This window comes from Myotis nattereri (genome assembly GCF_964212035.1).
Source record: "Myotis nattereri genome assembly, chromosome: 14".
Classification (NCBI taxonomy): Eukaryota; Metazoa; Chordata; class Mammalia; order Chiroptera; family Vespertilionidae; genus Myotis; species Myotis nattereri.
This window is the reverse complement of record NC_138089.1, coordinates 60,735,490-60,750,747: the sequence shown is the minus strand read 5'-3', so window position 1 is coordinate 60,750,747 and position 15,258 is coordinate 60,735,490. Positions and strand designations below refer to the sequence as shown.

Sequence of the window (15,258 nt, the reverse complement as noted above, 5' to 3'; positions counted from 1 at the left end):
ACGTCACAGGACAGCGGGGCGGGGTGGACGCCGAGCGCCCCGATCAGAAAGTCACCGTCTCTTGGGCACAACGTGAGGCTCTGCCCGCTACGGGACGCACTGTCCGGGCCCAGGGCGCTCCGAGGGCCCAGCGGAGCCGGGAAGACACTCGGGAGCCGCTCCACCAAGTGGCCTGCAAGGGCAGCAGCGACCACGGCCTGCAGCGCCCGGTCAAAGGGCGTGGGCGCCCCAGGACCGCGGCGGGGTCGCTCTGGGGCCCAGGACACCCAGGGGTGCGGCTCCTGCTTGGACCCAGCGGAGAACCCTTGCCTAAGGCCTCTTGCCCTCCCAAACGGTAACTATGACATCACCACCAGCCAATCAGACGGCGCGCTCGTTGGCCTCTCGACTCCTTCGCTTCCGGGAGGCGGGGTTCCCGGGGTTCCCGGGGTTCCCGGGGTTCCACCTCCCGAGCGCCTCGCCTGGCTGGGCCCGGAGGCGGGTGAGCTCCAGCGGTGCTTGGCCCCAGTCTCTGCACCTGGGGACCCCGTGCGGCCGGAGCTTCGCCGGATGCAGGTCTGGGTCCCTAAGGGCGTGAGGGTGGAGCGTCTGCGTCCCTTTCAAACAGAGCGGAGTCCCCTTGGGCAGCTGGCGGCGGCCTCTGGCCCTCCGGCCACCGGGCCAGCGTCCCTAAGCGCCAGCACTGGTCCAGGGGGCACAGCCCGGCCGCGTGTTTCGGGAAGAGAATCGGTTCTCTGCCTCCAGCTCCCAGGAGAAAGGCGCGGGCTGGAAGCCAGTGCATTGATTCCGGGTGACAAAGGGGGCACGTGCCTCCAGGGAGAGGAGGGACCAGGCCGAGCCTTTACCTGGGCCAAACACGGCGTCAGCCCCTCCTCCGTCGTCCAGGTGAGGCTCTGCCCAACCTGCTGGGAGCGGGCGGTGAAGGGAAGGATGCCCATCAGCCTCCCCTGCTTTGCTCCCAGGGGTTCCCGGTCCAGCGCTCTCGCCGCCCAGGGCCCCTGTTGCCCAGGGACCTGTTGCCCAGGGCCCCGTCCCTCGCCCGCTGCGCTGCTGCATTAGCCTTGGTGGGAGAGGCCCTCTGCCTTTCGCGTCCCGATGAGAAAATAAAGCTCGTGACCGGAAGTCAATATCAGGGATGATTCTGAATGTGTGGAACCGTCTTGGGCAGCCCTGGCTGGCGTGGCTCTGTGGACAGAGCATCGGCCTGTGGACTGTCGAGTCCCAAGTTCAGTTCTGGTCAAGGACACAGGCCTGGGCTGGGCTGTAGGTTTGATTCCCACTGGGGGGGAGGGGGTGCAGGAGGCAGCCAATCAATGATTCTCATCATTGATGTTTCTCTCTCCCTCTCCCTTCCTCTGGGAAATAAATTTTTTAAAAATCATCTTGGGTAAAAAAAAAAAAATGAATTGATGAAAACCACCGACTGGTTGGAGCCTGGCACTGGGTTCCCGGAACCTCCTCCACGTACAGCGGTTTTTTAAACGTGGGAGCCCACAGGAAAGTGCAAACCTAACCCCGCCTTTGCTCAGATGCTCCTCCCACCGTGTAAATCCCTCATCTCTGCCGAAGCCGGGGAGCGAGGGCCCTGGCCGGCCTCGTGACCAGTGAGTGAGGAGCAGAGCCCGCAGGGCCCAGGGCTGGAGCAGGGTTTCAGCAGGGAAGGCAGCTGCAGCGTTCGAGGCAAAGGAAGATTTTAAGCAAAGCCTGCGGGGCAGCACCTGCAAGGACCCCAGGCCGGATGTGGCTCAGAGCAGGAACCCCAGGGGGAGAGGCTGTCGGGGCCTTCACCTCTGTGGGCTGGGAGGGCAGGGCAAGCCCCAGGGCCCCGCCGCCATCCTCCTCCACCCCAGGATCACACAGGGAAGCCGGTTTCCAGAGGCAATTTATTTCCAAAGGTGAGCGCAGCACACAGGAGATACACATGGCTTTTCAGTCTACAGAGAAAATAGAATCAGTCACTGGTGTTCTCGGCGCCATCGCCCGTTCTGTGAGGTTAAAGGATGGATGGGTCACTGGCCTCCTAGTTCTGCTTTCAAAGCAGCATCTTGGCCCAGGCCCCTGGGGGGGTGAGGGAGGGCACTGACCCCTGGGGGGCGGGGCAGGGGGAGCACATGAGCGGCACTTAATGCGAAGCTAAGGCAAGAAACAGAGCTGAGCTAGCGGAAGCCTCCCCTCACCCCAAGGAAACGGCTTGCTGAAGCCCAGGACACAGACCAGACAGGCTGGGGGTGGGGCCCTGGCCCAGCCTGAAGCAGCAGCGGGACTGTGCGTGTGCGAGTGCGAGTGTGTGCGAGTTGTGTGTGTGTGTGTGTGCGGAGAGGGGGAGGGGGACATGCTGAAGAGGCAGCTGGGACGTGGAGGGGCTTCGGCTCACACACATTCCCCTGGCCCCAGCATTGTTCCCAGAGCGTGGTCCCCAGTCCTGCCCTTGGCCCCTCGCATCAGCCCTACGTCAGGGGGCGGGCCCTGCTCAGGACCCTCCGACCACCGCACCCCCTAACACTGTCGTCCATCTGTGCAATAACTGCTTGGGCCAAGCCCCACGTCCCCTGATCGCTGGCCAGGGCTGCAGGGAAGGCAGAGAGGAAGGCGCTAGCTGGGGGCCTCGCCCAGCGCCGGGAACTCCTTGCACATCTCCCGGACAATCATGCGGTCCACCTGGCACTGGGGCGAGGCGTCCTCCTCGCTCAGGATCCGCCGCAGGGTGGCCTGCAGGTCAGGCAGCCGGTGGCGGTGCTGCAGGTAGGGCGTGGAGCGGACCACCGCGTGCATCAGGGAGAGGTACTCCATGCGCAGCTGCAGGAAGAGCAGGCAAAGCTCAGGGACCCCAGGGACGGGCCACAGGGACCCCGGGCTGTGGGCACCAGTGAGGCTCGGAGTTGCAGCCCCGGCACTGAAGGTACTTGGCACAGAACTGGCCTGTGATAGTTCTCCAATGAGTGAGCGAGTGAATGAATGAATCTCAAATGAGTAAGTGAATGAATGAATCACCAGAGACATAGGCAGTCCCAGGAGGCAGCTGCCCTGAAGCAGTCCTGGCTCAGAGAGGTGGCGAGAAGCAGCGGTGAGCCCCTGCCCTCCTTTATTTTTTTTTTACTTTTGTTCTTTAATATGTTTGTATTGATTTCAGAGAGGAAGGGAGAGGGAGCGGGAGAGAAACATCAATGATGAGACAGAATCATCGATCGGCTGTCTCCTGCACGCCCCCCACTGGGGATCGAGCCCACAACCTGGTCATGTGCCCTGTCCAGGAATCGAACCCAGGACCCTTCAGTCCACAGGCCGACGCTCTATCCACTGAGCCACACCAGCCAGGGCACTGCCCCTCCTGGTAACACTGCCTGTGTTCGGAGGCCCCCTGCTTCTCGCCGTCTTCTCACCCTGGAAGATCTCATTCACACAGCCTCAACCGTGACTCACACTCACACCTCCGGCCTCGACCTCTCCCGTGAGCCCCAGACGAGCACCTCCAGCTGCCCACTGTCCCTCCTGCGTCTCGGAGGCCTCAAACCCGTGTCCACCATCAAACTCACGGCCTTCCCCATCGGTCCAAAGTGAAGGCTTTCTCGTGTTCTTTACCTGGCAAACAGCACTGCTGTCCATTCAGACGTCAGGCCAAGCCCACCGGTGTCCTGCCTCTCCCCACACCCCCCAGCCCCTGCCTAAGACCTGGCGGTCACGGGTCCATCTCCCAGCCCCGCCCCACCCACCTTCCCAGCACCTCGGGCGAGAGCGCTCCAACAGCGCCCCCATCGGACACCTACACTGCTCCCCGCCTCGCTGAGACCCGACCCGCTGACGGCACAGCCTGTGCTCTCGGTCTGTCCCCTTCGCCTCCACATTTCTCTCTTTACCTTTGATGAGGCAGCATCAGCCTGCTAGCTCCCTCCCCTAGTCAGACCAGCGCCTGCCAATCAAGCCCAGGTATCTAAGCAACAGACAATGCAGAGCCACGCACAGGCCTCACCGCATTCCTGACCACAGACCTCCCGTGGGCACCTCCTGTGGGTGTGCACTGCCTGGGGATCCCTCCACTTCTCTCAGCCCTTTCGCTTCTCCCTGAAGCACCACTGCCCACCTTCTCTGGTTTCTGAACCTGAACTGCCCAGGCCACTGGCCTGTGCTTCCTGGGAAACAAGCCGTCTCTCTCTTTTTAATCCTCACCCAGGACAGGTTTTTATTGATTTTAGCAGGAGAGGGAAGGAGAGGGAGGGAAACATCGACTGGTTGCCTCGGTTCACGCCCTGGGGATCGAACCTGCAACTTGGGTATGTGCCCTGACTGGGAAGTGACCCCACAACCTTGTGGTGTAGGGACAACGCTCTGACCAACGGAGCCACCCAGCCGGGGCAACAAGCCATCCTTCAGAAAGCCCCGTCTTCTCCCAGCACCTGCATCTCCCCTGTCCCCCCCCGGAATGCACTGTCGGGCCTCCCCCATGTGGCCTGGACCCTCCCCTGTGACGACCTGCCCTCTGCAGTGCCCTCTCCTCGCAACACATCAGCCGGCGCTTCCGGGGCCTTCCCTCTGGCTCAGATGGCACCAGAGTCTCCCGCCTTTAGAACCCTCACCCTCACCCTCCAGCACCCCCTTCCACTGCCCCCTTCACAGAAACTCACAAGGGCTGTCTCCATGTGCTGCTTCCAGCCCCCACCCGCCCTTCTCACTCCCTTCCAAGTCCTCTAACCTTCCCGCTCAGACCCCCCCACTCCACAGACGTGGCCCGTCCGCCACCACGGGCTGTGCCAGTTCCTCAGTCCTGGCCTCACTCGGCTCACACCCCTCCTCCTCCGAACACGTGGCTCTGTGCTCCCGTTCCCTTGGTGTTCCTCCCGGGTTTCTCGCTCCCCACCTGCCGTCCGCGCTAAGGCCTGGACTTCCTTCTGGCCTGTCCCTCCTGCTCCCGAAGTGCCCACTGGCCACAGGCTTCCCACCACATCCGGGCCAGGGCTCAGCGCGTCTCTCCAGCCCCCACCGCCTCCCGCCGGCCCCTGTGCCTGGATGCATCGCAGGGGTCTCTCAATCCTGACCCGGAAAACAGCCTACCCTCCCGAGAGGCAGCCAGAGGCGCTACCCACGGCCACGGCCACGGCCACGGCAAGCCGCCGTGGCGGGCGCATCTTGCACACCGAGTCAGTGCGGGGCGTGGCCCCAGGTGTATGGCTCTACCCCTAGAGCGGCGCCATGGAGCGGCTCGAGGTCTCCAAGGACGAGGGGGCCCCAAAATTCACCAAGGAAGGGGTGGGACATCGTGCCAAGAGGAGAAGGGAGGAGCTGAGCAGGGTCCTCGCAGCCAGGAGGCAGCAGCAGCCCAGGGCTGAGCCCCTCCCCTCCATGTAAACCTGCTCAGGACACGCAGCCCTGGCACCTGGGGCTCGGGTGGCTGGAGCTCATCCCTGCGCTGAGGGGTCCCGGTCCAGGGCGCACTTCCAGTTGGGGGTTCAATCCCTGGGCGGGTGCGCACAGGAGGCGACCAATCGATATTTCTCTTTCTCATCAACGTTCCTTTCTCTCTCCTTCCCCCTCTCTCTAAAATCAATAAAAACATATACATCCCCAGGTGAGGATTAAAAAATAAAAACCAGCACCACCCTCCATCCCTCCCCGAGTCAGGTCCTCGGCACCTCAGCAATCAGGACCTCGCCCGTCGGCTGCTCACACAGGGGGGCAGCCAGCCCTGCAGACCTCCCCACACCCCGCCCGCTCCCCCCCACAGGGACAGCGGCCCTCCTCCCGGCATTCCGGGCGCTACTAGACGGCCCGCTCGTGGGAGAAGCACGCAGCCTGCACACCCCACTTCTACTTCCACTCGCCCACCTCCCACGGCTCCTGGGCTCCAGCTTCCCCCAGACAGACCCGCCCGGCCCCCCCCCCCCCGCCCCCGCCCCCCACAGGGCTGGCCCTCCGCCACCCACCAGGTTCCCAGCGCCTCCCACCCTCCCCGGTGGCGCCAGCAGCAGCCCTGCCCCTCGCCTCCAGCCAGCGTCACTCCCCGTGTTTCCGGCACCTTGTCTCCGGGCGACAGGTCCGCGATGTGCCGCACGGTGATGTCGATGAGCGCCATCATGTCCGTGTGGTAGAAGATGGCAGCCGTGGCGGGGCTGGCGAACACGTCCTGCAGGAACTTGAGGACGGAGTGCGGCGGCGCCGGCTCGTGATTGAAGATGCGCACGGGGTCGTCTAGGAAGGGAGGGGCGCGTCAGGCGGTCCTAGTGTTGGGCCCAGAGTCTCCCTGGGGACTTACTGGGGTCACGGGGTCCCAGGATATGGGGTCCCAGGACACAGGTCCCAGGACACGGGGTCCCAGGATACGGGGTCCCAGGATACGGGGTCCCAGGATACGGGGTCCCAGGATATGGGGTCCCAGGACACGGGGTCCCAGGATTCAGGGTCCCAGGACACGGGGTCCCAGGACACGGGATCCCAGGACACGGGCGTGGCGCCGCGCACACCCCTGGGCCTCACCCCCTCTGTTGAGGAGCAGCAGCAGCTTCTCGGAGAAGACCTTGACATTGGCGTGCTGGCCCAGGGCGGCCATGACGACGTTCTGCTCGGGGGCTGGGGAGAGACGGCAAGAGGTGGGACGGGGCAGGGCTGAGCCCGGAGCCCTGGCTGGCCAGCCGCCTCCCACGTGCCCCCACCTGGCAGGTGCAGGTTGAGCGCCAGGAGCAGGTTGGTGCAGAGATCCGGCAGCTGCTCCGCTGCGTCCGAGGGCAGCCCGTCCTCCACCACACTCAGCAGGAACTGGGCAAAGGGCGTGCCCAGGTGCTCTGCAAGGGGCACAGGAGGCTGAGCCCTGCCCCCACCCACTCCCTGCACTTCCGAGAGCCCCTCCCGGAGACCCCGTCCCTGCAGGTCGGGGTCCTGGCCCCAGCGGGCTCGGGGCGCCCGGCCTTCTTACCATAGTGGGCGCAGGGCACGGCCTCCCCCATGGAGAAGACCATGGCCAGGATGAGGGCGGAGTAGCACAGTTTCTGGTGGTCTGCGGGGGCAAGGCGGGCCGTCAGAGACGCCACAGACGGCGGGAACCCCCCTCCGGATGGCAGGGAGCTCCCCTCGCCTCACCCTGCGTGTCCGTCTGCATGTCCCGCGCCAGCTCCACGGGCAACACGGACGACACGAGGGTGGAGATGATGGCCGCGTCGAGGCTGCACATGGCGCCAAAGCACTTGAGGAGCAGCAGCCGCAGGGACGCCCGGTGCTCCTGGCAGGGGACCTGCGTGCTCAGCGCCACAGGCCCTCCCCAGCCCCCCACCCCCCAGCCCCCACCCCTGCCAGGCCCAGCCCCTGCTCACGCACCATCTGGTAATAGGCCACCAAGGCCAGCACAGACTCAAACTGGCTTCTCTTGCACATCTTCTTGCAAACTTCAGGGTCCGCGTCCGTCTGCGGGGAGGAGGGAGTGTGACGGTCACCCAGTGTGGGCCCTGCAGCCGAGGGTGAGGGAGCTGGGGGCGTGGAGGGGAGACGCCCGAGGGCCGGGATGGCGCAGGGCGGGCGGCTGGGGACCCCACCCCGCACCAGGATGTGCAGCAGCTCGTCCAGGTAGCAGCGGATGACGCCCTCGTCTTCGTATAGGGCCCAGCTGCGCTGCTGGGCGTCGTCCTTCCGCTGGGCCAGGTCCGCGAAGATCACCTCCAGCCGCTGCTGGTCGTGGCAGATCTGCCCTGAGGGCAGGGCCGTGCTCAGGTCCTGGGGAGAGAGCGAGGCAGGGGTTGGCGCTGGGCAGCTCCTAGGACCTGTGAGGGGCCAGACCCAGGTTCTCCCCCTCCCGCCACCCTGGTCCCCATCAAGCTCCCACCAATAGCTGCTCCCATGACCCATCTCTGCACACCAAGGCTCCCAAGGCCACCAGCCAGCTCTCCCGCCCCCCAACTCTGGGAAACCCCCTGGGACAGGCTTCTGCATGAAACACTTATGTGGGGCCCCAGTAGGTGTGGCTCAGTGGATAGAGCGTCAGCCTGCAGACCAGAGGGTTCCAGGTTCGATTCAGGTCAAGGGCACGTACCTGGGTTGCAGGCTCCTCCCCAGCCCAGGCCCTGGTCAGAGCTCCTGCAGGAGGCAACCAATCGATGTTTCTCTCACATGGATGTTTCTCTCTGTCTTTCCCTCTCTTTTTTTAAAAAATATATTTGTATTGATTTCAGAGAGGAAGGGAGAGGGCGAGGAACATCAATGATGAGAATCACTGATGGGCTGCCTCCCGCATGCCCCTCACTGGGGACCGAGCCCGTAACTTGGGCATGTGCCCTTGACCGGAATCGAACCCAGGACCCTTCAGTCCGCAGGCCAACTCTCTATCCACTGAGCCAAACCAGCCAGGGCTTTCCCTCTCTCTTCCTTTTTCTCTAAAAGAGTGGTTCTCAACCTTCTGGCCCTTTAAATACAGTTCCTCATTTGACCCAACCATAAAATTATTTTTGTTGCTACTTCATAACTGTAATGTTGCTACTGTTATGAATCATAATGTAAATATCTGATGTACAGGATGGTCTTAGGCGACCCCTGTGAAAGGGCCTTCGACCGCCAAAGGGGTCGCGACCCACAGGTTGAGAACCGCTGCTCTAAAAGGTCAATGGGAAAATATCCTTGGATGAGGATTAACAACAAAAAGATTCTCTCTCCTCACTGATGTTTCCATCTCTCTCTTTCCCTTCCTCTCTGAAATCAAGAAAAAGATGTTAAAAAAAAAAGAAACGTGGGGTGTTCTCCAACAACTTGCCTCTCATCCCAGACCTGGATAAACCCGAGACCCCGCCCCAATCCTACACAAAGTGGTGCCACGGTTCCCCTGGGACCCTGCCAGCCAAGCCCGTGCACCTGCCCAGCAGACGGGCCCATCGACCTACTGCTCCCCCGACCCAACCCCAAGCTGCCGGAGCCCCGAGGAGGCGCCCCCCGTGTGGACTGGGCTCACGCCTGCCCATCCTGCTCCCTGGCCCGTGCCCCCCACCCCAGGGTGTCCATGCTCCTCACTCACGTCTGAGTCAGCACCTGGGGCTCCTCAGAGCTCTCGAAGCACCCACTTCTCCCCACTGCCAACGCCAGCAAAGCAGCGCCTCACGCCTGCCCTACGTCCACTCCTTCCTGCAGCCAGAGCGCCCTGGGCCCCCCACACCGGGTCTCACCCGTCACCCGCCCAGGCCCCCCCACCCCCCACCCCACCTGCACGCACACTCCCCGTGGCCCAGCCGCCCGGGCCCTGCCTCGAGGCCTGTGCGCAGGGGAGCCTCTCCGGACGCTCTTCCTCCCCATCTCCTCCAAGGCTCAGCCTAACTGTCCGCAGCGCCCAGCAGAGCACAGGCCCTGAGCTGGAGCTCAACCAACGCCTGCCAAGGACAGGCGGACACGGGGGGGGGGTGGGGGGGGGTGGGGGGGGGGCGGGAGCAGCAGGGTGGCCCGAGGACGGGGAGCCCTGGCCCTGTGCCCGCCCTCACCTTGCCTTCTACCAGCGAGAGGAGGACCTGCTCCATGACGGGCGAGCTGGCTGGCACGGAGGCCTGGATGTGCCCCACCACCACGCCAATGGCCACCCGGCACAGCTCGTGGCTCAGGCCCGTGTTCCTCCGCACCAGCTCCATCAGCTCTGCCCCAATGGTCTTGGGCACGGCCGTCTCGGCCCCCGCCTTCTCCTCGGTGGTCCCCAGGCTCAGCGCGCTCAGGGCCTCCAGCTCCTCGGGGGCCGAGGGGGTGTCACCGACCACCTCCTCTGCAGGGGGCTCGGGGACGGGCCCCTGGGAGGGCGGCTGAGCCTGGGACACAGTGGTGTGCGGGCCGCGGCGGGGCACAGGCGGGGGCGTGGGAGAGCCGCTGGGGCCCTCGGACAAGCTGGAGCCGGTGCAGAGCGTGTCCAGGGAGGTGCTGCTGACGGAGGAGCCGCTGGACACAGAACTGCCCCCCGAGGGCGTGGCGTGGCGGCTGCCTGCGGGCAGAGTGGACGCTGTGCTCCCTGCCCCGGGGGCCCTGCCCCGCCCAGCCCAGAGCCCCCGCCCCCCAGTACAGGGCCCGGCTCCACTGCCAGACCCTCCCCCCAAGCCCAGAGCCCCCGACAACCCGACACAGCAGAGCAGCCATTCCAGCTCACGGTGCCCCCACAATTCTCCCAACCCTGCCTCTCACCGCTCCCCAAGGCTGCCAGGGCCTCCCGGTCTCGGCGTTTCACGGGTGGAGGCGGTGTGGCGGGCGCTGCTCGGCGAGGCTGGGGCGGGATCTGGGAGGGCACAGGGGGGTGTGAGGACAGGCTGCCTGCCGCGGGGCTGCCGGCCTGGCGAAGGCCCTGTGCTCCCTGTGCTGCCGGCACGGGCAGGGCTACGCGTCTAGCCACACTGCTGACCCCAGGGGCCTTCGAGCCTCTGGACAGAGCCTTAGCCCTCCCCCCCGCCCCCTCCCCACCTACCTGGTAGAGGCCTCCGTCCGCCCCAAGGTACTCGGAGCTGGGCAGGCTGTGCTGCCGCTCGAACCCAGTGCGACACACCCCGTTGGGCTGCCTGGCGGCGGTGGCCAGGCAGTGGTCACTGGTGGACGGGGTCATGGCCGCAGGGCTGGAGGCGGAGGGGCCCCTGCGGGACAGCGTCTCCTTCCGGTGGTGGATCAGCTTCCTGCCGGGGAACGGGGCCCTGGGGTCACCTCACAGCTCCCCGTCTTCACGTGCTCCCTGTGGGATGCTGCCCCCCAGCCCAGGACCTTCCCCCTCCGGCATCTCCACCCACTCGGCCCTCCCCCAGCTCGGCCCGGGCACCTCCCTGGTACCCCTGGGGGACCCCACTCACTGGAGGACCCCCCGCTGCTCCAGGCTGTACTTGCCGCCCTCCCGCATGGCTGCGTTGTGCACAGCCTCGATGGCCCGGTCGATGGCTTGGAGGACGTCCTGCTCCAGGCCCTGCGCGGGGGTGGGGGGGGGGGCGGGGGGGGGCAGGCGATCAGACCAGGGGCCAGGGAAGGGCACTGACCCAGGCCCAGGCTGGATGGAGCCGGGGCAGACAGCACCCCTGCAGCCGGAGCCCCGAGTGCTGGACGCTGGACGGGGACACGGAGAGCCCGAGGGGAATCCCAACCGGCTCTCAAGGGGAGCTGGGGCGGGTCCCACTCAGGGGTTCACCCCAGTGAGGTTCTCAGCTAAGATGTCTGAAAACCAGGCGCCCAGAGCAAAAACAGCCCAGGGACCCCAGCTGAGGCCGGGGGGACACGCAGTCCCTCCCCGGCTGGACCCCGGCTCAGGCTGAGACGCCCAGCAGGGAGCCCCTAGTGTCCGGGTCCTTTAACAAGTCACCCTGGGTCCTGTTGACCCTCCACAAAACCAAGGTCACACTCCCACGCAGCCTGTGCTCACGGAGCCTCTGCAGGCCCTGGCAGCGACCATCTCCCCTCCCCTCCCCTCCCCCCAGCCCTCCCTCCCCTCCCCTGCCTCCCCTGCTCCCAGCCTCATCTCCCGCGCTGTCCCAGGAATCTTTCTGGCCACCCGGGAAGCAGCAGTGCTGTGCTGGTGGCAGTGGATGGACATAATTATGAGAGGGGCCTGGCTCCTGCCCCAGAGTTTGAGTTGCCATCCTCAGCACGTCACAGGCCCAATAGACCCGGCCTGCCTGGCACGGGGTGGGGAGCAGGGGGGGCAGCGGCAGGACCGGCCCCTCACCCCTCCCTGCTCCTGGCACACGTGGTCCGTCAGGCTCCAGGCAGAACGGGGAACAGAAAGACACACAAACACACAGGCAGTAAGAGACACGGAGATGAGAGGGGGCGGGGAGACGGGGCGGGGAGACAAGACTGGGGGGGGGGCAGCAGGGAGAGCGGGAGGAGGAAAGACACACTGGGGGGAACCAGTGACGGGTTAGGGAAACTGAGGCAGGGAGCTGTGCAGAAAGAAACCAAGACACAGAGAAGATGGGAGCCTCCCTGACCCCCAAACTCCCAGCCCTACGGGCCTGGCCAGGGAGGGGCTCACAGGACCATGAACAAGAGGCCGACAGCCCTCAGCCCCGGAGAGACCGTGCAGCCCAGCAGCCCGCCGGCCGGCCGCACTCCCCGCTGTCACTCCAGGCGCTGCGAGACGTGTCAGGCCGAGGGTCCAGGCCCCGGGCCGTCCCTCTGGTGAGGCCAGATGACATCTCCAAATTTATCCTGTTATTTCCGTCCTGAACTGGGCGGGACAGGGTGCTTCCCAAAGGCCATGGATTAGGGCAGCAGGGGGGTGTCTGGGATGAGGGCGGCAGGGGGGTGTCTGGCCCTAAGCCTGCAGGCCTCCCTCCGCTGTGGTCAGACTGGACCAGCTGGAGACACTGCACCCCAAGAGCAGGGGGAGCCACGGCGAGGTCCCACCTCCTCACAGGGCAGCGGCCCCCACTCCAGGCTGGAGGAGGGAGGGAGCACCCTCACTTTCAAAGAACAAAGTCTGAAAAGGCAGGACCTGAGGCTTGGGGGGTGGGGGGGTGGCAGGAAGTGTCCGCAGGGGCTGGGGCCCGTGGTTCAAATGGGTGGGTGGGTGGTCTTAGGCAGCGCTTAGGGGGGGCCGAGAATAGGACAGTGGAAGACACCGGGTCTCAGGGCTTCGGGGATCACCTAGGGGATGGGGTGCTCATGGCTCCAGAGTGCCCAGGGTCTGAGCTGGGGGTGAGGACATGGAGGAGGCTGGGGAACAGGCAGTGTCTCGGTGGTGGAAGCGGGGGCTCCAGTTGGGGGTCTGAGAATGGGAGGCAAGAGTGTGGGTGCCCGGGGACCCCGGAAGGGGCGGATGAGGGGTCTGGAGTCTGGGGAACCGGGGAAACAGCCAGGATCCAGGGCTGGAATCGGGGCTGAGTCTTGAGTTCTAGTTGGATGGGGGTTCAGATAGCGGGTCCCCAGGGGTCTCGGCCCCAGGGTCAGGGTTGGGTGGGTCCCGGGTCCTCCGAGCCGGCTGACCAGGGCCTGGTTTGAGGCGGAGGTGCGAGCCCCGGGGGGCCCAGTCCTCGGGGCCCGGGGTCTCAGGTCGGGCTCTCTCCGGAGGCCCGCCCCCCGGCGTCCGGGTCCGGGGCGGTCGGGAGGCCGGGCGGGGCCGGGGCCGGGGCGGGGGCGCACTCACCTGCAGGCGGCGCAGGTAGGCGGGCGGCACGTAGCCCGTCTCCCCGCTGCGCGCCCGCGCCGCCAGCCACCAGTGCGCGCTGCTGCGCTCCAGCACCAGGAACGTCTCGCCCGCCGCGAACGCCAGCGCGTTGGGCTCCGCCGAGCGGAACGCGTACAGCGCGCGGTACATGGGGCCGGGCCGCGCCGCGCCGGGCGGGGAGGCGGTGGCGGCGGCGGCGGCGGAACCGGGACCCAGGCCGCGAGCAACGCCGGGCGCCCCGTGACACACGCCGCGAGAGCGCGCACGCCGCCCGCCCGCCCCGCCCCGCGGGGGCCACGCACGCCGGCGCCGCGCCCCCTGGCGGCCCGGACGGCTGAGTCCGCGGGCCCCTCGCCGGGGCCTCTCCACCTCCCGGTCCCTGTCTCCGCGCGCCCCCGCCCCGCCCCGGAGCCCCCCTCCCCCAGTCCCCCGCTCCTCCCCGCGCCAGCCCGAGCGCTTTGGCCCCCAAGGAGCGCTCCGACGGCCGCCCGGGGAGGAGTGGGTCCCACCCAACCGGCTGGACGGCGACCTCCAGGGCGCGGTCCCTGTGTTGGCCTCTCTGCTCGGACCCTTGGCCCGCGAGCGCCAGGTCTCAGGCGTGTGTGTCTTCCGGCCCCTCCTGGGGTGGCAGCCCCGGGCACCGCCACGCCAGGGTGGCCGTGGGGAGCGAGAGCGAGGCGGGTCTTAGAAACTGAAACCAGCCCGGCTGGTGGGTCAGCCGCTGGCATCCACCCAGGAACCAGGAGGTCATTGGTTCGGTTCCGGTCAGGGCACAGGCCCGGGTGGCAGGCTCCATCCCCAGTGGGGGCGTGCAGGAGGCAGCCGATCCATGATTCTCATCATCGATGTTTCTCTCTCTCCCTTCCTTTCTCTCTAAAAGCCAAAAAAAGTGTATTATTAAAAAAATAAACAATAAAAACAGAAACCATGTCGGGCCATCCCGGTCCCAAACCCCCCCATCCTGCTCGCACCCCACCTCCTCTCTCAGCAGCTTCCCCTTCCGCTCTCACGTTGTGTTTTTAATCCTCAGAGGATATTCTTTCCCTTTTCAGAGTGGAAGGGAGAGAAGGAGAGAAACATGGATGTGAAAGAGACACCTTGACTGGTTGCCTCCCACAGGAGCCCCAACCCGCAGGAAGGGAACCGCAGGTCCCTGACCTGCGACCCTTTGACCCTTGGGTGCCTGGGCCAGCCATCCAACCCCTGAGCAGCGGGGGCCAGGGCTCTGACATCGGACCCACTTCCTCCTTCACAGCGTCAGCCGTCAGCCGCTCCCCAGCTGCCTGCAGGTGTCACCCTGAGGGTGGAGTGGGTGCCTTGGAGCCTGAAGGGCAGGTCTTTGAAGTTCGGGAGGAGGGAAGCCAGGAGAGGCCCTGAGGGTCTGCAGGAGGGGTCTCTGGGGCCCTCCCATCTCTGCCCCGGCTGGTCCACCCGCATTCCCCACTGAAGCCTGGGCCGGGGAGCAGGGTTGGGGGCCCAACCAAACCAGGGTGTGCGTGCGGCCTGTCTTTGGACGTTGTGGACAGAGGAATACTGGGCCTTGGAGAGGAGATGCCGGGGGTCCAGGGGAGGGGTGAGACTTGCTAAAATATGGCACTCAGACCCTGTGCTCCCTGGTGTCTGGTTCTGCAGTTCAAGACCTCCTGCCACACACACCTCCTCCCAGAAGCCCTCCTAGCACCGAGCACAAGCTCTCCTGGGGCTGCCCTGGCTGAAGGACCAGACGGGCGCGGTTGCCGGGGCCCAGGGATGAATACTGCGGTGACGGGTGGTGAGGCCGAGAGCCAACCTGCCCAGGACACCCCTCATGGCACAGCCATCTCCTGGGACCCTTCACCACAGAGCCCATTGCTGCCAGCAGCCGAGCCTGGTGGCTGCCCCATATTGGTTCCGAGTCCTCTGACATCACAATGTCCAGCCAATGAGCTGCTGCCAGGTTTGGCTTAAGCTGCATGAGGGCAGGAAGACCCGTCCAAAGTCCAGTGTAGTTCTCTCCAGAGGCGCTGGGACACTCCGCTAGCGGACCCCACAGCAATCAGCGAAGGTGATCCGTGTCGGGGTCCTTTGGGGGTTACCTCGGGGTACTAGGTTAAGAGACTGAGGACCAAGCCAGGAGGCTGTGGTGACTCGAAGGCCCATGGAAGGGGCCAGTGTGGTGGTCACAGGTGAGGAGGCTTCTAAGG

The 15,258-nt window shown here is 65.6% G+C and overlaps 1 protein-coding gene across 1 annotated transcript; it reads right to left on the bottom strand.

The window, feature by feature from the left end:
• Positions 1–1,865: 1,865 nt before the first annotated feature.
• NCKIPSD (NCK interacting protein with SH3 domain) lies at positions 1,866–13,326 on the bottom strand. The gene is made up of 13 exons (XM_081106495.1): positions 13,055–13,326; positions 10,770–10,879; positions 10,397–10,598; positions 10,120–10,210; positions 9,438–9,922; positions 7,522–7,692; positions 7,300–7,386; positions 7,066–7,204; positions 6,902–6,982; positions 6,642–6,770; positions 6,466–6,558; positions 6,008–6,180; positions 1,866–2,796 (listed from the first exon to the last, which is right to left on the bottom strand). The coding sequence occupies exons 1-13, from the start codon at positions 13,223–13,225 to the stop codon at positions 2,593–2,595; spliced, it is 2,136 nt and encodes a 711-aa protein (XP_080962621.1). The 5' UTR covers positions 13,226–13,326; the 3' UTR covers positions 1,866–2,592.
• Positions 13,327–15,258: the final 1,932 nt, after the last annotated feature.

Bases quoted from the DNA above. Each gene is read 5' to 3' on its own strand.
- NCKIPSD (XM_081106495.1), bottom strand. From the start codon at position 13,225: ATGTACCGCGCGCTGTACGCGTTCCGCTCGGCGGAGCCCAACGCGCTG. The intron at 7,387-7,521 runs GTGCGGGGTGGG...TCCTCCCCGCAG, and splicing joins ACGAGCTGCTGCACATCCTG to ACGGACGCGGACCCTGAAGT. The intron at 7,205-7,299 runs GTGCGTGAGCAG...GTCCCCTGCCAG, and splicing joins TGGTGGCCTATTACCAGATG to GAGCACCGGGCGTCCCTGCG.